Source organism: Enoplosus armatus, chromosome 22, assembly GCF_043641665.1.
Source record: "Enoplosus armatus isolate fEnoArm2 chromosome 22, fEnoArm2.hap1, whole genome shotgun sequence".
In the NCBI taxonomy this organism is placed as follows: Eukaryota; Metazoa; Chordata; class Actinopteri; order Centrarchiformes; family Enoplosidae; genus Enoplosus; species Enoplosus armatus.
The window spans coordinates 1,986,477-2,014,111 of record NC_092201.1 but is presented as its reverse complement, the minus strand read 5'-3'; the positions used below and the strand labels follow the sequence as shown (position 1 = coordinate 2,014,111).

Sequence of the window (27,635 nt, the reverse complement as noted above, 5' to 3'; positions counted from 1 at the left end):
CATGCGTGAGTGGATTCACAACTCCCCAAAAAAGACAAGGAATAAAAAAAAGGCACTTTCACTTACACACACACTCACACTCACACACACACACACACATACAGATGTGCATCCACAGCCCATCTCAGCACGTCATGTCTCACTTTAATCACACTCACATCAGTTACCAGCCCGGTGGAGGCCACATTCAGTGTGCTGTTCAAGTGTTTGTTTGTTTCTTTTTGGGCGTTTACACACAGAGCCCCACCCTGTTAGCTTATTGTGAATTTAAGGTTAACTAGTGACTTCAGTGACTTCACAAGCAGGTAAACTATTATTCTGACACACACACACACACACACACACATAGAAAGTGGCATGCTTTTTGCACTCGCACCGTTTTCCCAAACTTGCACTTGCGTGTTCTGGAACTCAAGGCAGGCATGAATTATCTATCATCTATCACTATTCTAGTGCTTCTGCACTTACAAGGGAGCAGAACAAGGGCAGGCAAGCAGGACACACACTCTTCTTGCACACACACACACACACACACACAAACAAGAACAAAATCATACACCCACCCTCCATCCCAGAAAATGTTCTGTCCAAGCTCCCTCCACCACTCAACCATCACACCCTGTTCGAAGCTCCGGTCTGGGCGTGGGTCCCCCCCCCCTCTGAGAACACAAGAAGGCTGTTTAAGAGTTTAGCGAGTCGCCGCGGCAGCTCGCAGAACATTCAAGAGATGGCTGAACAGTCGTTTAAATACTGGAAACATTCATTAAATAGTTGGTTAAATAATGTGAGTTTGGTGTCACCGACGACCTCAAGAGGCGTTTCGTGGTTTGAGGTGTTAAGTGAGCTTAGCAGCGGAACCGAGTGAAAAATAAAAAAATAAATTATAAGTCACACAGACGTTGTTGAACCATCGTCGCCTTCACTCTGCCGCGTCCTCTTCCTTTCAACATCGAGTCTCTCGTTACAGATACAGCAGCCGATCGGGATAGTTTCTTAAGAAAAACAGCAGCCTTTTGGTGTCAGGCTCCTCAGCTAGCGCAGGCCTATCTTCATGACAGTACAGCCAACATTCACGTCACTGAAACTACATTTTACTGGAGCTGAACTACACTCCCCACGTCTCTCTGACTGTGGTCTCATATACAGGACAGGATGCTCTGCCTACGCTCGTTCCTGTGTCTCTTTATCATCAGTTCTTTTAGCTAACCTTTGATAAATGCTTCAATACATGGAGAAAGTAAACTCCTACACACCAAGAGAGTACACACCAACCTGACAACACATAAATATCATGGCATATCATATCATAGTTCATGTCATATATTATAGTTTAGTACTACATTAAAACCCTTTTTCTCTTTCCTACCGTTTCTACCCTCATGTTGATTATAAACATTAAGCAGTACCCTGATCTCCTCTTCTGGCCCAGTTTTGGCCCGGGTAGGCCTGATTTGGCCTTTTATCGGCCTGGTTTGGCTCACATGGTGCAGGATTTGTCCAGCGGTGGGGGCAGAGGCGGGGTGCTGCTCTTCGGTGGGACTATAGGTTTGGGCCTAAGGGCGGGGGGCCGCAGCGGAGCCCCGATGCGGGCAGCTGCCACAGGCTTGAAGGAGCCCAGGGTGTCTGGGGAAGGGTTGGCCGGTCTGGGAGGTCCAGGCGGAGGTCCGGGGAGCGGACTGATGGGACTCAGAGGACTGAGAGGGCTCGGGGTGCCAGGGGTGCCGGGGGTCCCAGGAGTACCGGGGGTTCCTGGTGTGCCCGGGGTGCTGGGGGTGCTGTGGGGGCTGGGAGACTCGGAGGAGCAGGTGGTGACGGGGCCGTTCTTCACCTGCTCCAGAGTGTCCAGCACCACGTCAGGAGCCGGCCGGCAGCCCTGCCGCTCCAGCTGCCTCAACTCCCCCAGAGCCACCGTCACCGTCTCCTCGATGTCCTGCAGGGGGCCACGAAGAGAGTTTCTTACATTGTTATTTGATACATTTCTTATTAGAAAAATACTGATTTGCTCCTTAATACTATAAACGGAATATTTTGGGATTTGGATTGTTGGTCGGTAAAAAACTATTTGAAGCCATTTTACAGCTGCAGAGTTACTGATCGTTCTCAATGAGACTCACATCGTTTGAATCCACTAAATATATTTTAATGCAGCTTTAATTCATGCTGTTTATTGAAGTGAAATAACTGTGTGTGTGTGTGTGTGTGTGTGTGTGTGTGTGTGTGTGTGTGTACCTGTGCCAGCATGTCGGGGTCCAGCGCTCTGGAGCTGAAGCCGTGCTGCCCGCTGCTCGAGCGCCGGATGGGCGTGTCCTCAGGCCTCCTCAGCGAATCATGTCGGCTCACCGTCATGGTCACGGCAGCGGCGGAGCGACGGCGACGCTCCGGGCTATCGAGGGGCGGGGTCAAGCCGTGACCCCGCCCCAGCAGCAGCTCTCTGGGACTGAAGTGACCCGTCACCGGTGGGGAGCTTCGCTCCATCACCCCCCCGTTCCCGTGGCAGTGGTCGTTAGAGCGGCCGAGGGGGCGGCGGAACAAACCGTCGGTTCGCTTCCTCCTGTGACTTTCAACAGGAAGTACAAACACTGTTAGCTCAGGCTAACAGTCACTCAGAAATGATCCAGCTGTGGTGAATGTTTGGCACTTCTTGCTAACATACAACAGGAGCATTTTATTATTATATCATTACATGATGAATGCTGATGAATGTCTCCATGTATAATGGGTTCAGCTGTTAGCTTAAACAAACTGCCTTCACTCTTTATTTTGAAATAGACACTACACATATGATCACACAGAAAAGGAACTAAACCAGGGGACTCCAGACCATGATGCACATGCCCGGGCTGGTCCACGCCCAGCCAAATGACCCTTCAGTAAGCCCCCAGTACACTAGCTAACTGTATATAAAGTAGTTTAAACTAGCTAACTGTATATAAAGCAGTTAAAACTAGCTAACTGCTAAGGGAATATAAAGCAGTTAAACTAGCTAACTGTATATAAAGTAGTTTAAACTAGCTAACTGTATATAAAGTAGTTTAAACTAGCTAACTGTATATGAAGTAGTTTAAACTAGCTAACTGTATATAAAGCAGTTAAAACTAGCTAACTGCTAATGGAATATAAAGCAGTTAAACTAGCTAACTGTATATAAAGTAGTTTAAACTAGCTAACTGTATATAAAGTAGTTAAACTAGCTAACTGTATATAAAGTAGTTTAAACTAGCTAACTGTATATAAAGTAGTTAAAATAGCTTACTGTATATAAAGTAGTTAAACTAGCTAACTGTATAAGCAGTTTAAACTAGCTAACTGTATATAAAGCAGTTAAAATAGCTTACTGTATATAAAGTAGTTAAACTAGCTAACTGTATATAAAGTAGTTTAAACTAGCTAACTGTATATAAAGTAGGTAAAATAGCTTACTGTATATAAAGCAGTTAAACTAGCTTACTGTATATAAAGTAGTTAAACTAGCTAACTGTATAAGCAGTTTAAACTAGCTAACTGTATATAAAGCAGTTAAAATAGCTTACTGTATATAAAGTAGTTAAACTAGCTAACTGTATATAAAGTAGTTTAAACTAGCTAACTGTATATAAAGCAGTTAAAATAGCTTACTGTATATAAAGTAGTTAAACTAGCTAACTGTATATAAAGCAGTTGAAACTAGCTAACTGTATATAAAGCAGTTAAAACTAGCTAACTGCTAATGGAATATAAAGCAGTTAAACTAGCTAACTGTATATAAAGCAGCTAAAAGTAGCTAACTGCTAATGGAATCTAAAGCAGTTAAACTAGCTAACTGTATATAAAGCAGTTACAACTAGCTAACTGCTAATGGAATATAAAGCAGCTAAAACTAGCCAACTGTATATAAAGCAGCTAAAACTAGCTAACTGCTAATGGAATATAAATCAGTTAAACTAGCTAACTGTATATAAAGCAGCTAAAACTAGCTAACTGCTAATGGAATATAAAGCAGTTAAACTAGCTAACTGTATATAAAGCAGTTACAACTAGCTAACTGCTAATGGAATATAAAGCAGTTAAACTAGCTAACTGTATATAAAGCAGCTAAAACTAGCTAACTGCTAATGGAATATAAAGCAGTTAAAACTAGCTAACTGTATATAAAGCAGCTAAAAGTATATAGTAGTTAAATAGTTAAACTAGCTCCACCTCGAGCAGCTACAACAGTAAAACACTGATGCATCAGCATTAACAATCTAATAACGTCAGATATAAAAAGATGTATTTTTCTGCATTTGGCCAGACGTGTATTGTTCGGAATGACTGTGAATGAAAGTGAACGGGGTTTCGCGTCTGCAGACGGGGAAATGAGTCACATGAGAAACAGCGGAGATAACAGCCTGATGAAATTCACGGGTATTTTTAGAGGTGAGAGAAAAAGCTGGAAAATGAGTTTAACATTCATGGTGGCTTCAAGAATCCCTTCTCCTCCCGTGATTATGGAAGCTGTCTTACATGACAGACCTGTTGTAGGTCTCTGGCGGTCTGATGTCGGTGGGGGAGCTCAGTTCGCTCCTGGACCTCTTGTCGTCGGTGCTGCTGCTTCCTCCGTCGCTGTCGGCTTTCTGGCTGAGGGTATCGGACATGACGTCGGCCCTAAAGACACCGAGACACACTCTCAATCAGGACAAATCACTGTGGAAACAGGAGAGCTGAGCTAACAGAACACACCAATCATCAATTAACGGATCAATGGCATGTGGTTAGAGACTCCCTCAGGCCAATAAATCTGTTAATCAACAAGGTGTGCAATCCAGTGTGCAGCGAATCCACCCAAATCCATCACTGCAGCTTGTCAACCAATCAAATGGGCCACTTACGTTAACAGGAAGTTAAGTACGGCTGTTTGCTTTTGATAATAAAAGGTTCCTTTTAAAGCTTGAAATCTGTTGAGCTGCATCGTCAAAATCTTTACATTTTACACACACTGTGTAGTATACACAAAAAAGTGTTTATATATTAACATTATTTTATTATTCTAGACTTCAGTTTGAGTTTAAGAACTACAGTTTGTACAGTTTGCACCTTACTTTAAGGTTCTAATTGGAAAAACTTAACGTAAGCCAAAAACTAGGTAGAAAAACATTTATTTAAATATGTAGATAATAAAAATGAATAAAATACATTTAAACATGAAATGCTTTCATTTTGTGATTATTTGTAAAAAGACATCAGATCAATTTAGATGATGCCTGTCGCAAACAAATACTTGCTAAATGTTTGTAATCATCTATATCTAATTATCTTATAATACGTGTATCGTATCGTATATCTTACAGGATTATGAAGCACCAACCCAAACAAAAAATTGTAGAACTGGAATTAAAAAAAAGCTTGACTAACTGCTTTATAAAATAAATATGATAGTGAACCCACTGAAAACCAGCTAAAATTAAAGGATAAGTTAGTCAAGCTTTTTTAAATTCCAGTTCAATATCTTTTTATCATAGTACTAGTTGTATATTATATGTAAGATAATTGGATATAGATAATTACAAAAATGTAGCAAGTATCTTCGGTTATACATCTACTCAGTGTGCGACATGTAAAGATGTGTTTTTATGTGTATATATATTGTTGATAACAGCGGAGTCACAGAAAATATATTGGTTTTTTTGATTTTTCATGGGATTTATCGACAGTAAGAAAAAGGCAGAATGTCACAAAACCTACACTTTAATCTACCATCTAAAAGGAAATGATCTCCAAATGAAAACGTATAAATGAAAGGTGTATTTGCACTCGCCTGTCCTTCACCACGATGTACTGGTGAGGCACCAGGCCGTGGTTGCCGTTGTGCCGCCCCTCCCACCAGTCATGTGACGCTCGCTGGAAGAGCTGCAGGGACGCTCCCTTCTTGAAGGAGAGCTCGCGGCCCGACCGGCCCACGTAGTCAAACCTCGCCACCGCCTCCACACCCTCACCCTCTGCCAGAGACACAGAGAGAGGAAGGAGGAGGGGGGGGAGGGGGGGAGATGAAGATAAGAGCCAGACGTGGAAATAGAGGTGAACCTGAACTTGTCAATCAGCTGTCTCTGAGGCTTTGTTCCTCCCGCGGCTCGACCAATCAGAACAGAGCATTGAAAAACGTTAAGGGCTTAATTCAGATAGAGAGATGAGGGAGGAGGAAGGGCGGGTGGGGTGTGGAGAAGGGAGGGAGCGTGGAGGGGAGATCTCTATGGCTGCTGTTGCCGTAGCAACCCCTCTCCACCAGGACACAGAGGGATGGGAGTGTGGGCGATTGTGTGAAGGTCAGGGGTCATGCGTACCCTCGTCGCTGGTCTGGGTCTCGGTGCCGCCGTCGGGCTCGGCCTCCTCCAACGCCCCCGGCTCGCTGAACGGACTCTCGCTGCGGGAAGAAGGGGAGCGCTGTCAGGCAGTGAAGCAGATAGACACACTGTCCATTCAACATGGGAACAAAGGGAGGAGGACGCATGCACAGATGGAGACGAGGCTGCTGATCGGAGTCTGAGGACGTTTATGTAACAAAACAGCTACAGCAGAATGTCAAGAGTTTAGTTTGCGATAGGAAAAGAGGAGCACAACGCAAACTGTGCACAGTGTCGGACTAACGGAGAGGGGCTTTCTACACAGACTGGTTTATTACCATAGCCACAGGAAAAACTGTTTTATTCAAACATACACCTCTATAGCTGGGGTTCTGACACTGTCCCATAATGCTGTGGGGGATGTAAACAGGAAGTGTAAGTGTGAAGCCTGTATTTTTTGACATTTTGGCTAATTGGCGCCATTAAAAGTACGCTGAATTCGCTGTTAGCAGTTCCTGTTTGCAGTGTACCCATGGATGTTCAGACAACTGTCACTGGATTACTTTGATACGGAAGACAATTTAAAAACGTGACGATTCTCAGGCAAGTTCTGAAGCATGTTTTTTCTATGATTTCTGAGCAGATTTCTGGAAGTTTATGAGATAATGATATGACCTGGAAGTGTAAGTCACACTGAATGATACCAGTGTGTGTTTCAGGAGAGAAATCAGGGTTCAGGAGGTTAATCTGGATGGAAAGTGGGAAACAGGTTACACAGAAGAATAGTAATAACATTAGGATATGATAATTAGACGAATATGATTAGTGACTAATGAAATAACTGAATATGAATGAAAGGTTTTACATGCTGATCTGTGAACCTCACCAGTACTGGTCTCCAGTCATACACTTCTCATAAACCGGCCCGGGCAGCTCCTTGGTATCCGGGAAGATGTTGTCGTGGTTCAGGATGACCGTTTTGATGACCTCATTCACGTGCGCCTGACAGGCCACCTGGTCCAACGTGTCCGGTGTGGGCAGGAGGGTGGGGCCGAATACAATGGCCAAGTTCCCAGCATCCATCATGTTCTCATCGCTGTACTGGGAAAGGCTGTGGGAGAGGGAAACCGTACGAGAGCGCTGAAACATTTGGAAATATTGCACTATAAAAAGCATTTTTTTTAATCCCAGTTTGGGTTCATATGTTTACACCTGGTTGTTTCTACCCAGCTGATCATTATCTGTAACCTCTCAAAATGTGGATACATTTAGAGAACATTTTGATTCGGCTCTCTTAGGAGAACATCCAATAATAATCTATTCGTCCCTTCATTAAAGTTATAATCCTCTAATAAGATTTTCATAAAATCAAATCCCATTTTACTATTTATTTTTTTCAGCCATTCAAAGTATTTCCATTCTGTGACTACCTCTCTTACACAGTAGTTTTCATTGTCAGTGGCGGAGAGAAACACAGCTGAGGCGAGCTGAACAGAGGCTGCCTGGCTCATAATGTAATGGTCTAATTTGCGTTTGGAAATCAAATTATTGATTAAAAATGTGCGTCTTAATGAAGTACTGATGTTTAAATGCTGCATACACTAAACTTGTGACGCAAATAGAAATATTTTCACTCTCCTTGACAGTGAAGCTCCTGGTTTAATAACACTGACACTGAATGCACTTCATGGACCTGCTAATAAACACACCGATACATTCAGCTGGTACATCACACCTGCACATCACACCTCGCTCCCCTCCTCTCCACCCCTCCCTGCTCTCTCACTCTATATTTATTTGAGCGGCTGCAGGGATGAAATGAGCTCTGCTTTATCATCTCTACATGCATTAAGTGCCCTTCACTACAAGAGAGGTTTATCCTCAGCTTTAAAACCATGTAGGATGAGGGCAACAACTCTGGGCAAATAGAAAAAAATGGGCGATTATCATCAACTGTAAGGGCCTGGTTTTGTGTGAAGTGGATTCTTACTGGTTGAGGAAGGCGAACAGGTAACGCATCACCACCAGCGTCGCCCTCGGGACACCCAGCAGGATCTTACGGATGCACTGCGCTCTCTCGTACATGTTCTCGATTCCTGCAGCAAGAAACACACATCAGAGCAGCCATCTTCAGCCCCTGAGACATGGGGAGGTGCCTGCAACACTACACAGCTCCATATCTGCTGTGGAGGGGATGAGTTTCAGAAAGACAAAGAGACACTAAAGAGAAACAAAGACAAAGAAACTCAGAAGGAAAGTGAGTGCGTGGGCTGAAGACAGAGATTCAGAAAAAGGGAAACGAGAGTGCTACGGCAAGTGATGAGGTGATTTCTCGCAACTTTTCATTTATTTATTAGGCCAATACCAATATCAATATTTGAGAATTTAAAAGCTGCAATAACCTTTAATAACATATCCCAAGATATTCATTTTTCACATCAACACATAACATTACATTACAAACAGTTTGATATACTGGCCATGCAATTTATCTATTCCGGGAAAATTGGAGCTCCCCCCATAGAGACCCCGTAAAAGCTCTGTTTTATATATATTTATTAACATTTCTGCAAATTGGCGCCATTAAAAGTATGCCGAATTAGCTATTAGCAGTTCCTGTTTGCAATGTACTCATTAATGTACAGACAACCATCACTGACTTACTTTGATACTGAAGAAAACTTAAAAACATGATAATTCTCAGGCAAGTTCTGAGGCGTCTTTTTTCTATGATGCCAAAGTGGATTTATGGACGTTTATTTGCGATGCACAACTGAGACAATGATATCCTCGGGAAGTGTAAGTCACACTGAATCTAAAACAGACACGACCCTATTAAAGTACAACAGCGGTACTTACGGACGCAGGAGATGAGGTCATTAAACCTTTCCTTGGGAAACAGCGGGTTCTCCAGACCCCTGAAGTAGAGCTTCAACACTCCAGCCACGGAGTTAATGTCGTGGTTGCTCTCCTCGTCAATCAGCGGGTCATTACCTGGAAGACAGACAGAACGACTCCAACCACACTCTTATACACCTGAAGCTGTCCGTCATGTGACCTTCAGGTGACCTTCTCACCTCTCTCGAAGGAGTTCTTGATGTCGTTGACCTCCACCTGAGATCCTGACACCCGGAATATGCCTTGATGCTGAAGACCTGTTGGGAACAGAGGGGTGTTTCTGTCTGTCTGTAGTTAAATGTTAGCATTGTTAGCCTACCATCAGTTAGTGGACAGATTCCAGTCCGATGTCAGGATGCACCAGTTAAGTTCAACATGTATTTATTTTTTACTAGTCACAAGGTTTTCAGGGTTTCTGCAGGGTTCAACAGGTTTAAGACCTTTTTAAACCACACAGAATCCAATCAGGAGATAATATTTAAGACTTTTGTAAATTAAATGTATGGCTTTTAATACCTTCGGAGGCCTATTATTTGAGGAAACTAAATGAAATGCTTTTTAAGAGCAGCGTACCAGTCGAGCCTGAATGTTGAAACTCACCATGTAGGTTGATGTAGCGGATGCAGCTCTCCACAAGCAAAGGTATGGCTTTGGTTGAATCCTATAAACAAAGTCATCAAGTACACAATTAGGGTTGTTTATTATTTATACTTTATTCATTCTGATTCTGCTTATTGATTGATTATCGACTCCTGGTTCTGATTCTTGTCAGGTTTCTTTAGTCAGACTGCTACAGACAATCATTTGTCAAAAACAGGATTTTGAGAAGTGAGGGGGGACATGTACCCCCACCCCCAGTGGAAATGATCAGCTACAAACACGCAGAGAAACAACCTGAAGCCTGGCAGAAGTGAAACTCTACCTGGTGCTTGCTATGGGAGTTCTTCCGCCCACGACTGTAAGGAGGAGAGAGAGGGAGAGAGAGAGGGAGAGAGAGAAGGGGGGGAGAGAGAGAGAGAGAGAGGGAGAGAGAGGGAGAGAGAGAAGGGGGGGAGAGAGAGAGAGGGAGAGAGAGGGAGAGAGAGGGAGAGAGAGAGGGAGAGAGAGGGAGAGAGAGAGAGAGAGAGAGAGAGAGGGAGAGAGAGAGAGGGAGAGAGAGAGAGAGAGAGAGAGAGAGAGAGAGGGAGAGAGAGAGGGAGAGAGAGGGAGAGAGAGAGAGAGAGAGAGAGAGAGAGAGGGAGAGAGAGAGAGGGAGAGAGAGAGGGAGAGAGAGAGAGGTGTCTCAGTTTCACAGAGCTCAAACTCAAGTGGTGGGAAGGGAAGTAACACTTATTATTAACGTGAAGAGAAAATATGCACTGCGACATGAAATAATACCTGGTAGTCAGCAGTTCAGCTTTATACCCTGTAAGAAAAAAAAAACTGATTACCGTCTGTATTATAAAATATAAGACGGAAGACGGGTGAGAGGCAGGTTCGGTTTGTCTTACCTTCTGCTAAGGCCTTCTTCAGTATGTCATGTTTGGCCTGGAGTTTGGAAATGAGATTACTCCCCTCCAGATACTCGCGGAACTTCTGAGGATTGAAAAATAAAACACAAATACTTCCTGTAAATCTCGTCTTCAATGACCTCCAGTGCTGCCGTGATGCACAGGTGTACTCCAGGACCCTGTGACATCACTGGTGGGTGTGGTTACAGGTGCAACACTTGTGACCACACCCAGCAGTGAGCCTGGCTGGCTGTGTAACGTTACGCTCTGCTGTTCTCTCACAGTGAAGTAGAAGAGCTCCGTCTCCTGCTGGTTGGCCCGTCTCTTGGCCAGACTCGGTTTGTTCAAGTAGCCGTCCGACACGCTGGACTTGACCGACTCGGAGGACGGGCTGTGGGTGAAGCTCTGGGACACGTCGTAGTCGTCCAGCACCGTCATGTCCTGCAGGGTGGTCAGAGTCGCACCCCAGGTCTTCTTCACCTGCAGGGGGACAGGAGAAAGGAGAGTTCCCACCTGAACGGAAGAGCTGAAGATTTAGTGACATAAAAACCAGATGGGAACGTCTTCTGGTCAACACACCGATGCAAAACACCGGTAAATGTCTAGAATATCATATATATACATATATATCCCCTCCAAATCGTAATTGGATGGATTGTATTTATATTTTCACACTATTTTCTTTCTTTTATGTAACATACATTTCATATTTTCACGAGTTGCGAGAGTTTGCGACATGCTGAGTGTACCGATGGGTAAAAGAAAAGCTGACTATGCTGCTGGAGTGAGAGGCTTTTACTCCACAAAATACAGCACAACGTCAGCCAGCCAGGACTGCTTTCCTGCTCTGAGACACTTGATAAACATGAGCTGCATGTGAATCTATTTCACACCTTAAAACGAGACTGAACTCAGGCTCATGAGCACTCGACTGAACACCTAAATAAGTGTCATTAATGCGCACGGCTTCGTGGATCACCAGTCATGAATTTGTAATTGTTATAGTTTCATTTTCCAAAACGTTTGATGAAGTGTGTGTTCAAGCACAACTGCTCTGTTTATGCATACAACATATGCAAAGTGTGTTTGTATTTACAGCGAGGATAATGGCTGTAAAAGTGTTTTTATTTGTGTGTGATAATCAGGGTGTGTTCGTGCCTGTGTGTGTGTGTGTGTTTGGGAGCTGCTGAGACGGGCAGATGCAGCTCATTAATCCAGACTCCTTCAGCATTTTTATGCCCTTCAGGGTGAGTTAACAGCTGCCCTCTGTGCACGCAACACTCCAGTCTGCTCCACAACAACAGCGAGGACGCGGCAGACTGCAGCACCGAGTCGCCCTCACATGGTTTATTTTTAGAGGCTACAGCTGCTACATTATCACCCCATTAGAACAGCATACATTACCATAACTTTGTGCAAAGTTTGTAACTGTCAGAGAAAGATTAGAATTAGTAATCAGTCACGTGTTGGTTCAACAGAGTGAAACGTCTCTACAAATATTGGACTAATTGCCAGGAAGCTTGGTTCAGACATTAATGAGCTCCAGGGGGATAAATCCAAACGAATCTGGTGACTTTTCTTGTAGCGCAGGCCTGATTCCAGACCTCTGACTCGCAGCCCACGTCTCGAACGCGACTCAAATGCATCTGTTATCGAGCTCATTGGGAAACAACCGCACTAACCAGAGCTTTGTAGGCAGGATTAAAAAAGGAGAAACGGCCACAAATATGACGAGAAAAGGTTAGATGACTTTGAGTAATGTTAATCCCTCCCTTGCTACTGATTGGTTAGTGCAAAGCTTGACCAGTTACAGCTGCTAAGCTATGATTGGACAATGTCTGTTCAGGGGAGGAGTTAAGTGAACGGTCAATTATTTTGAAAAACTATATTTGTATGCATCTTTTCTTTATGTCTGTATATTCTATAAATGTTTATGTTATACTGGATGTGTGTAAATTGTAGTAAATGTTGACCATCATTTTAGTTTGTGTGTCTGACCTCTTCGTTCTCTATCTTCAGAGACGCCAGGCGGGTCTGGAGCTGTGTGAGGCGGAGGCTGAGCTCAGCCTGGACCTGCGGCTGGGAGCCGATCTGGGTCACCTGACAGGAAGTGGAACAACAACAACAACAACAGGACAATCAGAAAATCACCGGCCAGATTTAATTCTAGTGAAGTTTATGTGTCAGGATTCTCATCAGTGCCCATTTCATGACTTTCTATTAACTATCTGAGCATTTCTGGGACCAAAATACAGAAAACACATATATATAAAAAGTGGAAAACTGGTTTCTAATAAAGCTGAGGGGCTCTAGTTGGAAACATCTGGTTCATATTACGATATACTGACTGCGTCTCCCATGTGGGCCTGGAATCCAAAGCGTTGTGGGGGGCAGAAGGCAGTCGGGTAGAGTCCCAGCAGACGCTGCCTGTCGCGGGCGGGGTCCAGGCCCTCCACGGCCCCCTCCAGCACCTCCAGACCCGCCCTCCTGGAGGCTTCAAGGCTCAGTTCGGCTGATAGGTAGGTCCTCAGAGCCCGGCTCAGACTGGAGTGGTACCCTAGGTCACAGCACTGAGACAAAAGGGGGGGTTTAAAAGTGAATTAATTTAAACTGCAGTTTCACAGTTAGCGCGCACGTGACAGAAAGTTCTGTGATTGGATGTTTCTTAATGAAATGCAATGTGACTTTTACTTCTTCGCAAGCAACTCTATTAAATAAAAACATCCAATTTCTCTGCTACAACAATGAGTCCAGATGTCACTGCAGTGCACATGAATAGATGAATGATGAACCGATAGTTTGTGCCACAAATGTATACTCACGTCTATGATATCGGGCAGGTCGTGGATGTAGTATTTAAACACAGAGGCGTTGGTGGCCTCCAGAGTCAACAGATACTCATTCCTGGCTTTAAGAGTCTTCAGTTTGTTCTCTGAGTACTTTGCCTTCCTCTAATGAAGGAAGAAACAGACATGAGAAGAGGGAAATGTTGGTCAGATTGTGTGTAGCCAGACTCACAAAATCATTGTTAGTTGTGCAAAACGATGTGACATTCAAACCTGCAAAGATACAAATATTACTAACAATCAGTAACAAACAGTGACGAGTAGAGCAGAGTAGATAATAACCGTCTGGGTTTGGGTAAATAACCCAACACTAATATAAAAAATAAGATTTAGAATAAGAGGGGAAAGTGTGGTGATTTTAAGAAAAAATGAAAGCCCTGCTTTTTTTTTTTGCCTACATTTGTTTACATTTCTGCAGATTGGCACCATTAAAAGTATGCCGAATTGGCTATTAGCACTTCCTGTTTGCAGTGTACCCATGGACTTACAGACATATATCACTGGATCACTGTGATACTGAAGAAAACTTAAAAATGTGCTGATTCTCAGGCAAGTTCTGAAGCACCTTTTTTCTATGATTTCCAAGCGTTTATTCTTGACGGACATCAGAGATAATGACATCCCTGGGAAGTGTAAGTCACACTGAATGATATCAATGTGTTTCATGTCTGTGTGTGAAGATTTGACTGAGTTATGACTCTGAGAAGGAGTGCGATGTTTGACTCAAATCCATCTCAGCAGTATTTTTGTCTCCCCAACTGTCACCTGAAGGGAGAGGACGTTCCTCGGTGTGAAGGACAAAGACTTGAGAGAAAACAGGATGCAGTTAAGGGAAGTGAGATGCTCTCCGTACCTTCTCTCTCATCTTCTCCATCTTGCGGGCGGCGTTGCGTCTCTGGTGGCGCTCTTCTATCCGCAGGCCGAACACAGGCTCCACCCCTCCGCCCGTCCCCGACACGCCCTTAACGCGTCCCTCCTGACGCTCCGCCTCCCGCAGCTTGGTCTCCGCGCTGATCGTCTCCACGTGGTACATGTGATATGTCTTCATCACCTAGGTAACAGCAGCCCATAACAACACAGCCTGTGAACCAAATGGACCACAAAAACTGGAAAACAACATTACACAGCAGCCGGAGCTGTTTATCCCTCAAGGTTATCAGGTTCGCTCTAATCTGATCTCCAGCGTTTGGACGAGAAGCTTTTAAGGCCGGCACTCTGACTTCAAACAAACCTTGACATCTGACAGACAAAAATACGGAAACGGAAAATGCTCTTTGCAGACCTGAAAAATAACGTTGGACAGACGTTCGTCTCAACTTTGCCTTTAAAATGGACACGATATAAATATGCTTCTGTGACTTTTCCTTGGCCCTTGCGTTGTTACAGTTCCTACTTCATTCTGTACAAAGAAAAAGTACTTTAAGGATACTGCAACCTTTCAGTTGATGCTTTGTCTTTTCTAGAGCGTTTAACATATGTTAGCATGATAACCTAACTCGTACTAAACTGTAGTTTTACTTCCTTCTTCTTGGTGTAAAATAGATTTTAAGACATTTGAAGACTTTTCAAAGACCTGCTGACATCCTCCTTTCAGACTCAGTCCGCCACCGCGTCCACAGACGAACACAGTTTGTTCCACTTACGGTGTAAAGCTCGTTCAGAAGCTTCATGAGGTCTTCCTGAAGCTGGAAGATGATCTCCTTACTCTAACAGAGGAGGACAGAGAGGAAAATACCATCAGCATGAAGTAAATACACACAGTGTGTCAGCAGAGGGGGAAAGTCACTCAGATAATGTACTTCAGTACAATTTTGAGGTACTTGATTATTTCCATTTTATGCGACTGAAGTCGGATCCTGATTGCAGGACTTTTACTGGAGTAATTTCATATTAATGTACTGGCACTTTTACTAATTGGAACTGTAATAACAGCACGAAACAAGCTGTGCACACAACACTGACATATCATCTTCTTTTAAAAGGGGACCTGTGAAGTTTTCTCATTCAGTTTTATTCACCAAAACCAAAAACATTTCCTTCATCATACAACATTTGAAAATCGGACTTTATAAGCATTTTTAAATCCAGCTTTGTTTACATGTTTACTTGCTAGCCCTCTTCTTTACTGCCTTTGTTGGTTTATTGCTGCTCTTCTCACAGTGGACAGCCCCATGGTGCCACTAAAGGTCAAAACCTCCTCAGGGCACCTTTAAGTTGATGCGGCCAACTTGTTAGAAAACAGTTAAGCAGCTCCTGAGGGAAATATCTGCATCTTCAGCTGCTAAATGCTCCACTATGTTCACCAGCTGGTCTCTGACTGAGTCTGTCTGCTGTCGTGTACGCTGACTTCTTATAGCTTTGTCTCTGAACACGACGCTACGAGAGCCGAGAGCGAACCAGGACAGATAGACCAGGAGCCCAGAGCGAACCAGGACAGGTAGACCAGGAGCCCAGAGCGAACCAGGACAGATAGACCAGGAGCCCAGAGTGAACCAGGACAGATAGAACAGGAGCCGAGAGAGAACCAGGACAGATAGACCAGGAGCCCAGAGCGAACCAGGACAGATAGACCAGGAGCCCAGAGTGAACCAGGACAGATAGAACAGGAGCCGAGAGAGAACCAGGACAGATAGACCAGGAGCCGAGAGCGAACCAGGACAGATAGACCAGGAGCCCAGAGCGAACCAGGACAGATAGACCAGGAGCCGAGAGCGAACCAGGACAGATAGACCAGGAGCCGAGAGTCACCAGAAGGTCCGTGAACTGTTTCAGTGTGTGGTATTAGTACTTTTAGTTATGTAGAGGATCTGAATACTACGGGAGACACCTTCCACGCTGTTTTGATTTGATATTGATTGAAGCCACTTTAAGTTAAGGATCTGAGCTCCTCTTCAGTCAGACTGCACAGCACCACATAAACAAAAGGATCTGACCACACACACACACACACACACACACACACACACACACACACACACACACACACAAACTAATTCATAAATGAAACACGCCGAGCTCCGCTGCCTCACTTTCTGTCTCATGCATTAAACAGCGCCTCCAGTTTGGGGAAGGAGTTATGTGGCAGCGCGGCGCCGCATTAATATTACATTATGCTAAATGACCGTGGAATCCCAGGATGGATGAATCTCGTTCCCATAGCGCCCGCTGAGAAAAGATCAGCTGGGCCCGTCGCCATGGCCACGGGGCTGTCGGCGTTGTCATGGCCACTGAGCCGTCTGTCTCTTCCCAGCGTCCCTCTTCAGAACAGAGTCTTTGGAGAGGACGCGGTGACGTGACGGAGGTCTTACTGGTTGTAGCTGCCGGCAGCCGCTGCACTTTAGTCAGCATGAATAAAAGACGAGCCGGAAGAGAGATTAATAATGAACACGGCGAGCTAAAGTTGGAGGCGGTCGTGTGTGTGTGTGTGTGTGTGTGTGTGTGTGTGTGTGTGTGTGTGTGTGTGTGTGTGTGTGTGTGTGCGTGCGTTTAATTTGTTAAACTCGGAGGCCGCCCGGCAGACCTCAGGGGAGCGCTGACTTTACTTTTCATTAGAATCAACTTAAAGAAGCCGAACGGAAAACATAACAAGCGCAGAGGAAAACTCCCAGAGGTGGAGAGGAAACTACATTTACTCAAGTACTGCACTTAAGTACATATTTCCAGTGTATGCTTCTTTATACTTCACTACATTTCAGAGAGAAATATTCTCATTCTTCATTTATTTCAGAGCTGTAGTTACTTTTCAAATGAAGATTTCACAAATAAAACACATGATCAGTTTATAAAATATGATCCATTGTTACAGACTTAACTACCAAAAGTATATGCAGTACATTAAAGTACAGCTCACATATTAATACATCAATAATATAATAGTACAACACTGACAGTAGCCACTCTGCCTCATGAGTACTTTTACACTTTGTTGCTAATACTGAAGTAAATGATTAGAATACTTCTTATACTGCTGGTATTTAAGTACTCTTTTTGCTGATAATACTTCAATACTTTCACTTCATATTTTGAAAGCAGGACTTTTACTTGTAATGAAGTATTCTTATAGTGTGCTACTACTACTTGATACCTTCAGTCCTGCTGAAAACATCCTCTCCCCTCTGACCTGTGATGAATCTCTGCAGCAGCTTTGCAATTAATGAATGAACTCACGCGCAGAGAATTGCAGGATTTATGAGATTTAGGCGCAGTGTAGTCAGAGTACATGCTCGACTTCACGAACCATCACTGGTGACTGCGACAGATTTAGAGCCAGACACAGACGGGACAGTTACAGTTTAAAGAGACAATAAAACACCATCTTAACTACAGATTATTACCGAGGTCCCATGATGTGCTGCGTCAGAGGCTTTTCTATCCCGACAGTAACTGCTGCAGACAGTGTTATATATATATATATACATATATATATATATAAGTGTGTGTGTGTGTGTCCTATCACCTTCATTGTTCTGTTCAGGCTACATTAGCCACCTCTAGCACAACACACCCCAATCTCTGACTGAACTGTTGGTGGTCGACTTGCCTTGTGGGGAGGTGACAGGTTTAGACAGTGTTATAGGACTTAAAAGTTGATAATATTGTTTTGTTGTCGTGCAAAAAAAACAACAACAATGTTTTACTTGGTACGTCCTGTCTGTGGCTCTCAGCTCACAGCCCATTGGTTCCTGCTGAAGACGTACATCTTTAAAGACACAAACATTTAGTTTCAGGAGGAAATAGTGCATTTGTTGGGGGCTATTTTCAGCGGCGGATGAATCCATAATTAGTGTTCTAGTGAGTATTTGGGGCCGCGGGACCGTGCATCAAAGAATAGTTGATGAATAGTTTTTTGTGGCTCAGAGGACGAAGATAGATGAGCTCACCCTCTTCAGCAGGCGGGCGGAGTCCTCGCTGATGTGTGTGAGGCGGCTGATGACGTTGTTCAGGTAGAGGTCACTGAGGGTGGCGTGGTCCTTACTCTCCCTCCTCACCTGGACAAGAGAGTGGAGGAATATCTCTGATGTTTTCATGTTTCCTATCATGAAAGTCTCTCAAGCAAACACACAAACACACAGAAGCAACCGACCTGGTTTAACAGCAAGTACCAGCAGTTGACTGGAGAGAGAAGGTTCTGGTCCTTTCTGCAAGAGAGAAAGAGAGATCCTTGAAACAACGTTCTGCCAGTCACACCTCCACTTACTCTGATGTGAGGAAGATCACAGTCCTACTTGTATTGCTGATGGTCTTTCGTGCTGCGTGTTTTGGCCATGAACCTCTCCGCGAGCTTCTCCAGGTTTCTGGAATATTCTGTCTCGATCTCGGCCTTCTTCCTGAAGAAGTCCTGCAGGTCCTGAAGCAGCTGGACTCGCATCTCTGTCTGCTGCTCCAGACATCGCTGCTGTTCCACCAACTGGGCCCGCACATCTACACACACACACACACACACACACAAATAAACACTTTGGCAATTGTTTTTTTCATTGCAGCAAAATAACTGAAATAAAATCTTTCTTTCGAGCAGCGCTCCGACTGTTTGGGATTTTCCTGACATTGAAATGAGCTTTTCCTGTCTTTTCCCGGTGCATGGTGCACAGGTGGGAGGGGAGGAACAAACAGGTGGGAGGTTCATTCAAATGAAGCAGCGCAAAGCGAGTTGTTGGTAATTTGGTGGCGACTGGGTCTTTGACTTTGTGCTGAGAAACACGACGCTTCTAGAGGAACGTCACACTACTGATTTTTTATCAACATTAGAAACTAAACGCTTGGAGCAAATATGCAGCAATAATGCTTAAAATGTAAATAAACCAATTTCTATTTGACGCTCCTCGGCCAGTGGACCTTCAACCTCATGGTGGCGCTAGAGGAAAAGTGCTGCACTACATTTCACGTGGAGATATTTCAGTCTGGACCAAAGTGGTGGACAGACAGAGAGACGGACAGATCTAACCAGAGACACATGAAAGTCTATTCATTTATCATAAAATGGGACAAATGTCCAAAGTGATGTCTTCAAACAGTCCAAAACCGAAAGACATTCGACATATCTGAGCATGTTTGCTTGATAAATGACAATAACTTGATGAATTTTCTGTCGATCGACTGATTGAATTAAATCGGCTAATTGTTCAGCTCCACTCCTCCTCTTCCTCCTCTTCACTCTCTGTCTCTTTAATCCCTTATAATTACTGATGAAGACTGTCCATTATTCTCAGAGGAGTCACCTTGGACGACATCCTCTGACCGCATTAGAAAACGCACACACACACACGCACCCCCCCCCCCCCCCCCCGTCAGTCTACAGTCAGCATGGTAATGCCTGGCTGCACGCTTCACTGGTCGTGCTGTTTCAGAGCTCGATCTATCTGCAGCAGGAGGGAGAGAGCGGGTACAGAATACACAATGATAACCCCACCTCTCTCTCTCTCACACACACACACACACACAGACACACAGACACACACACACACAGACACAGACACACAGACACACACACACACACACACACACACAGACACACAGACACACACAGACACACCGATCCCTGGGGGACCCTATCCACTCCACTACCTGTTGTCTTGGCAACCACACACTGTGTGTGAACCATGTGATGAGGAAGGTGAAGACAAGAGCTCGAATCTGCCGCATCGACACACACACACACACACACACACACACACACACAGTTTGACATGCTTCATAGATCTCTATAGAACAACTGCCTTGGCCTTTGGTCCCCACAAGTCTATGAAACCCTCTCTCTCTATTACTGTACGTGTTTGTGTGTGTATATTGATTCTGGCTTTGCTGCTGTTAGCTTACTAATTTAAAATGGCTGCCATTTCATGTTGCTCTCGTGTGTGTGTGTGTGTGTGTGTTCAGCTGCAACACTTTCATATAAATGAATGTCTGCTTTGCCGCTCTGAGTCCCTGATGGCTGTAACACATTTTACTCTGGGCGGGGAAAATACTTGTTTCTGATTGGCTGGTTGGCCAAAGGGGACATCCCAAATATGGTCTGAGGCGTCCCAGTGGTCAGCTGTTTAATCACTCCTCTAAATTGGTGTCGAGCCTCTGTTGGGCTGCAAGTAACCATGGCAACACTACTGATGCTTTATGCTGTCTTATGGTTAAAGGGACAGTTCAACACAACAGCCAGCAGCCGGTTAGCTTAGCTTAGCTTAGCATAGCATAAAGACTGGAAATAGTGGGAAACAGCTAGCCTGGCTCTTGCATTCAGATATCGGGACATTTAGTCGTACTATATCTTGTACCCAGTGGTTACACTTAACACCTGGTTACAAAAAGCTTCGTCATTGGCTGTTTTACATGTTTTAAATTGAGAAGCTGCAAACAGAAGTCGTCTTTTGCCACAGATCAGCATCTCCACCATGTGCTACTGTGCAGCGAGGGTTTCAGGGGTTCCTCATCCACCAGAATCTCATTGGAGTTTAGTGTTTTACTTGCTTTAATACTGAGTATTATTTACTATACTTCTTATAGAAAGCAGACCTCTTTATATACACATTTTCATTGGTACAATGTTTGAGGAGAAACAGCTGCTGTATGTTAAACTTATCACATCAAATTATCAGATAGAGAATGACTGTTGTGATCCCAAAAGTCAATATATAATAACTAAACACCAAATATTCCCGAAGGTGATGTATTTTAATTTGTGGAGTAAAACAAACACGCTGGTGAAGCACTTTCCACAGAGACTCCAGACTGAACATCAAACGTTGTGAACGTAACTTCACTGCCTACAAACTGACGTGAGCCGCTTTACATGTCTGTCAGAGGCAGAGCTGCTCCTGAGACTCCACACAGAAATATTTCAGCAACTATCAGATGGATTGCTTTGGACGTTTGTACAGACTCGTGTTCCCCTCAGGAGGCGTTGTAATAACTTGAGATCCTCTGACTTTCCCTCCAGCGCCACCAGCAGGTCAAACTGTCAATTTGTCCAACACTTTGATTTATGAAATATCTGCAAAACTAATGACATTCCCATCAGCTTCACCTGTACTTTGTGTTTAATGCTAATTAGCAAATGTTAGCATGCTAACATGGTAAACATTGCACCTGCTCAACATGAGCACGTTAGCATTGTCATCGTGAGCATGTTAGCATGCTGACGATAGACTGTTAATAAAGATGGACATGACAGCTCGATCGCCCCCTGGTGGCTGGCTGCAGTATAGGTCATAAGCCCCGCCCCCTCCATGTTAGCGGATGGGACGTGGGCCAAACTAAAAAAATCAAAGTTCACGTTTCAGGTAGTTCTTATCACGCTGATGTTTGTTCAAGTGTTTGTTTTTCTGATAAGTTTGATTGTAATTAGTTATTTGATGCTATAAAAACGGCGTGAAACGTCATGATTGACATCCGTGTTTGACTGGTGAGCTTGTGATTGGGTCGGGTCCCGATCCCCACTGTGCAGACCCGGGCTCCAAATGATGTCACCAGCTGGCAAGATGGCAGCAGCCGCTTTCTGTACAATGGGAGGAAGAGGAGACGTGTTTATATACAGTCTGCGGTGGAGACGCGTCGGCCATCTTTATATACAGTCTGCGGTGGAGACGCGTCGGCCATCTTTATATACAGTCTGCGGTGGAGACGTTAGCGTCTTCAGTACAACCTCAGAGCTGCTGGTCTCTCCGGTGTGAGGGACTTCTGCTTTACTTCGTGTCTGAGTATCTGGGTTTTGGACTCTTAGTCGGACAGAAACAATTTGAAGATCCGACCTTTATTATTATGATTTGCATTTTTCCACTATTTTCAGCCAAACAATAAATCAAGAAAATAATCAGATGAACTGTGTGTTGAACCGATAATGAAGAAAAGCGTTAGCTGCAGCAGCCGAGTGTGTGAGAGAAAAGATTTAGGATTCAACTGAGGAGGCGAGATTGTATCAATGAAACTCCTTCGGCTTGGATCTCAGTCAACTGAACGTGAAAGGAGGATATCCGCCGCTCTTTACCTTTTGATGTCTGAAACGCTTCTTCTTAGAAACCTCCTCGCGTGTCCTCGTAACACCCCCAAAGACAAGACTCCCCCTCTTTGATCAGAGGAGCTACAGTCAGCACAGCACAATGTGGCAACACACCGACACGGGGAGAAGTCTGCAGACAATGTACCGAGCAGAAAGAATTTGTCTCGTGAAATCTCTGGACTGATCCGATCTGAAAGCTCCACAGAGGACGTTTTGTTGCTCGTGCCGGCGGGACGGTCACGCACCATCGAAGGTCAAAGCATGAAACCGATGAGGAGGATGATGCACAGTCATCAATTTCAAGGTTAAACGTTAATTTTCTTTGTTCAGAGTGACATTTTCACACAAACAGAAATCTTTTACACTTGCCACTCTAAACACCATCAACGCCGGCTTAAATCAGTCACATCTTCACTACGGAGTCCTGGACAAAGTTAAACGAGACTCATTTCAATCACCTCCGTGACTCCACATTAGTGAGATTGTGTGCACGCAGCTCTGGTCTGAGGCCACTTATAAAAGCTGGAACAGATCCCGAAAAGGCTGTAACGTGTTGAGATAAAAACAACACAACATTTAAAGCAGAAAGAAACACGAATACGATGCCAAAAACCTCGATGTGACCAGCACCCGGAGACGACGGGCGTCTAGACTGTCCTCTTTGAGCGTCGGAGCTCCGGCAGTGAAATGATTTGAACTGCATTCTCTTTGAACATCTAGAAACTCTCGACAACGACCGACTTCACCAAAGTTATCGCTGTGTCAGCTCATCATCCGATCATCCACGTATCTAAGATTTAATCTCAAGTTAAACTTGCCACAGTAGTTAGGGCTGAGTGATGATGGCCAAAAACATGACTGAAACTCCATATTTCTAAGACTTTGTGCAAGAAAAGACCTACAGACATGCAGCTATGGACTGTCCAGATGATTCAACTACAGACGTCCATTTTAATCATCAGTTTCTGCACAAACAGAGCAAAAAAACAAATTCAGCTGTGAATTTAAAATAAAAATAATTTTAAAAAACTCAAATAACTGAACAGGGAAGCAAATAAAAATATGAAGCAGACGTCGCAGGTTTACAAACTATCTTGTTGTATCTTTAGTGTAAAAATCAGTTTTGAAAGTTGACAGTTGAGACGGACAAGATGACGGAATCCGATATCTTAAACTGCAAGTCAACTTCAACAAGAAACTGAGCGACTAAAGAGAAAATTAACTGGCAACAATTCTGATAATCGAGTCAAATAATTATTCAAAACACTGAAAACGTCAGTTTCTGTGAATGTGAAGACTTGTTGGTCTGAAGGTATCTGAGGACGTCACCTCGGGCTCGGGGAGTCTTCACATCTTACAGACCGTTCATCAATTAAGTCGAGAGAGTTAATTGTCAACTTAATTGATAATGCAAATAATGGTTAGTTGCATCATCTGTTCTCAGACTGGTTGGAGGGACTCTTCACTTCAGACTAGGATCAAAAGGGTTTATCTGTGTGTGTGTGTGATGTCACAGGAACAGGAAGCTCACGCCGTCTTCCCGAGGTGGCCGTTACCATGACGACCAGGTCCAAGGACACGGGGGCAGAGTGCCACTCGATCACACACACACACACACACACACACTCTCTCTGATCGGGGCCTTTGATTCGGCCCTCCAGAACATTTTGCTCGATGAAGAGTCACTTCATTATCTTCATCTCCTTCATCGTGCAGGTGTGCAGATGTGAGGTCACTAATCACCTGCATGCAGACGCAGGCAAAAACAAGAGCTGCAGCCGCCGCATGCAGCAGGAAACACTTCCTCTCTGCCTCGTCTGCCCCCCCCCCCCCCCACACACACCCCACAGAGCTCTTTTCTTTCCTCTTTCCTTCATTTGCATTTTCTCATTAAGACGATCGTCATCTCATGCAGACACAGGGGGGGGTCTCACGCTGGCGAGGTGACGCTCCAAATATCAGGAGCACGCTCAGTGCACCATCGAGCACACGAATATGTATCGTCAGCACTGTGCATAATCTCCCTGCTACCTTTCCGCTCAACTCACCTCAGCAAGTAGACCCCACCCCCTCGCGAGAGAGCCGCGGCCACCTCCTGTGTATACATTACACACCACCTCCTGCACGGACCAATCAGGAGGCAGAGCAGGGAGGCAGACTTGGAGAGCACATAGTTACAACGCAGATCTATATGCTCGGCTCTCGGCAGGAGGCGACAGGACGCAGAGAGGGCCGGGCGGCGAAGGAGCGGGGGCTTTTAACTGAGCGGTCATTTCAATGCAGGGCATCCCCGAGTGTGTTTTGGCAGGGCGCCAGAGCAAGGGCCACACACACAAACAGGGATGAGTGTGTATACACAAGACACACACACACACACACACACACACACACACACACACGGGGGCTGTAATCACTCAAACTCTCCATTCATTGTGTGCAAGTGTGTGTTTGTGTTCAGGAAAACGGTATGTCACACAGAAAGAGCACAGCAGGGGGGCGACGAAGGAGAACAGGAAGGAAGGGAGGAAGGAAGGAAGGAAGGAAGCAAGGAAGCAAGGAAAGAGAGGAGGGAGAGGAAAGAAATGACTTGTGAATGAAGCAGCTTTGATTTTGATGATTTGAACTCAAGAGAAAAAAAAGGTAATCTGCTGTAGTAAACACACATTTCCTCCTCCTCATACTCGGAGGAGACGCCGTGGATTTAGGTGAAAAAGCGAGAGCGGTTGGTTTCAGACGCTGAAAGTGATGGCTGATGGTGGAGCTGGTGGTGATGGTGTGGGCGTAGGTGACAATGTGGAAGTGTGAGGAGCCATGTGGAGAGGGGAGAGAGAGAAGGAGATGAATACATCTCGTCAGAGAGAGACTCGGAGGCTGAAGGAGGAAGGTGGTGCCCTGGCTGTCTCCAGCGGTATTTGCAGGTGTCCGAATGAGGTGTCGCACCAGTAAAGGTCGGACATTTTGAACTGTGGCTCCACTTGAGCCTCTACGGCAGGTGAAGAGGTAAGGAGGCGCACAACGAGGCGGCTTCACGGATATCTCATCACCCCCCCGGCTCAGAAAATGAGGCAGCCTGTTGTAGTTTTACTAAAAGGTCATTTGACTCGTCCGTCACCGCCCCAACGTAGCAGGGATGATGGTAACCATGGCGCCAGAAGGAGGGAGGAAGAAGAGGAGGAGGAGGACCAGGAGGACCAGGAGGAGGAGGAGGAGGAGGAGGAGGAGGAGGAGAGGGGGTTGTCCCACGGTCATGGCAACCACTATTTCAGGGCTGAGTTTGTCAGCAACATCACCTAAAACATGGCCCCAGTTTAGCATCATGCCATCAGGTAATCTATGGAGACCCCCCCCCACACACACACACACACACACACACACTGCTGCAGTCACAGCCTCAGAGGAATACCAATAGAAAGACTCCCAGACGGACAGAGACGAGGACACACTCGCCTCAGGTCTGAGTGTAAAACCCACCTGCTCACACACACACACATCAGAGATCAAGGGGCTCTGCAGAATAGATACAGCCCCCCCCCCCCCTCCACACACACACACACACACACACACATATAACCCATCCTCCTCCCCCCTCAGGCGCCATGCAGCACTCAGGATGAACCCAGAAATCCTGACGTCTCATGGTGAGGTGTCAGCCCCCATACACTCTGCACAGGGCTCAATACAGTGCGTTGGCATGAGTGGTGAACATGCTGGCAGACAGGTGTGTGTGTGTGTGTGTGTGTGTGTGTGTGTGTGTGTGTGTGTGTGAGCGTGCATAGGTGAGACAAGGTGGGTGTGACTGCGAGCACGGGCTGCGGGGGGGTGTTGATGTTGAAACAGAACATTAAAATGAAGTCTTACCTTTCACTTGGCTCTCGTACTCTGCGAGGATTTCTTTGTCCTTCTTGCTTTTGTTGGAGTTTGACATGTCGACAGCTGACGACCAGCAGGTGAGGACCAGCAGCTGAGGACCAGCGACGACCAGCAGCTGAGGACCAGCAGCTGAAGACCAGCGACGACCAGCAGCTGAGGACCAGCAGCTGAGGACCAGCGACGACCAGCAGCTGAGGACCAGCAGCTGAGGACCAGCAGGTGAGAAGAGAAACACAAACACAGAAAAATCCCTTTTATTTCCCTCCGCGTGCACCGCCCGAGGCTTCACCCGCACACACGCGAGTTAGATCCATCCAGTGCCGCAACAACACAGCCAGTAGTGGCCCCGCACCTCCACGCTGAGGGGCAGGAGGAGGAGGAGGAAGAGGAGGAGGAAGAGGAGGGGGGGGGCACGCGCGTGAAAAATCTCGCACACTCAGACAGAAATTACCCACTCGTGACCGCCGCCGCGAGGACCCGCAGGAGCCTCCTGCTGATGAAACAGAAGAATAAAAAGCTGCAGAACGAGCTCGTGCCAACATGCAATCACACCCGCGCGCATACATGCACCGGTCTGCAGGGAGGGAGGACCGGGCACACGCCCCCACACACACACACACACACACACACACACACACACACACACACACACACACACACACACACACACACACACACACGCAGCACGCGGAGGCTCGGTGTTTGATGTTATCTTCACCCGCCGTAACCTTTCACACATGCAGCCGCACGCGCGCGCACACGCAGACAGGACCGGCCCGCACGCGTGCAGATAATACCAATAACCGGTAAATGAAATGCCGGTGAGGAAATGGGTGTGTCCGCGCTGGAGGCGGGATTAGAGACATGATTGACAGCTGAGGTGACCAGTGAGTCACAGAGCAGTCCGGAGATTAATGAACGTAAGAAGAAGAGAAGAGGAGGAGGAGGAGGAAGATCAGCTCAATTAAAAAGGCTGGAAGCTGAGCAGCTGTGAGGAGAAACAAACAGTATTTAATGTGTCACTTGATGAAAACACAGCAGGTGACTGAGGACATCCTCCAGCTGCAGCCGGAAGTTCACTTCTTCACTCTTTATTTCTAGTATTTAGTATTTTTTATATTACTGCTCCTTACAATTTCCCGAAGTTCGCGTCCACTCGACTGTCTGTCGATCGACTAATTGATTAATCGTCTAATAGTTTCACTTCTAATTTTTGACACGAGGTTTGATTTTCATCTGGCTACAG

At 45.3% G+C, this 27,635-nt stretch overlaps 1 protein-coding gene across 3 annotated transcripts; it reads right to left on the bottom strand.

Moving 5' to 3' along the window:
* Nucleotides 1-1,477: 1,477 nt before the first annotated feature.
* On the bottom strand, nt 1,478-26,444 carry LOC139305355 (SLIT-ROBO Rho GTPase-activating protein 1-like). 3 transcript variants are annotated; one of them, XM_070929327.1, is made up of 24 exons: nt 26,378-26,444; nt 18,756-18,951; nt 18,614-18,668; nt 18,411-18,518; nt 15,174-15,236; nt 14,384-14,581; nt 13,507-13,635; nt 13,033-13,254; nt 12,683-12,784; nt 10,967-11,164; nt 10,685-10,769; nt 10,572-10,599; nt 10,117-10,150; nt 9,795-9,855; nt 9,374-9,451; nt 9,156-9,290; nt 8,287-8,392; nt 7,183-7,407; nt 6,297-6,376; nt 5,768-5,954; nt 5,713-5,730; nt 4,492-4,623; nt 2,230-2,557; nt 1,478-1,930 (listed from the first exon to the last, which is right to left on the bottom strand). In XM_070929327.1, exons 1-24 carry the CDS (start codon nt 26,442-26,444, stop codon nt 1,478-1,480), a joined length of 3,288 nt encoding a protein of 1,095 aa, XP_070785428.1. The 3 variants fall into 3 exon arrangements, with proteins under 3 accessions (XP_070785428.1, XP_070785429.1, XP_070785427.1); XM_070929328.1 differs by lacking the exon at nt 5,713-5,730 and having other exon boundaries at nt 4,492-4,592; nt 5,770-5,954; XM_070929326.1 differs by lacking the exon at nt 5,713-5,730 and having other exon boundaries at nt 4,483-4,623; nt 5,774-5,954.
* Between the last annotated feature and the right edge of the window lie 1,191 nt (nt 26,445-27,635).

Coding starts and splice junctions, on each gene's coding strand:
- LOC139305355 (XM_070929327.1), bottom strand. CDS start 26,444: ATGTCAAACTCCAACAAAAGCAAGAAGGACAAAGAAATCCTCGCAGAG. Junction 10,600..10,684: donor GAAGAAGGCCTTAGCAGAAG/GTAAGACAAACC, acceptor TTTTTCTTACAG/GGTATAAAGCTGAACTGCTG. Junction 8,393..9,155: donor TGACCTCATCTCCTGCGTCC/GTAAGTACCGCT, acceptor TTCTTGCTGCAG/GAATCGAGAACATGTACGAG.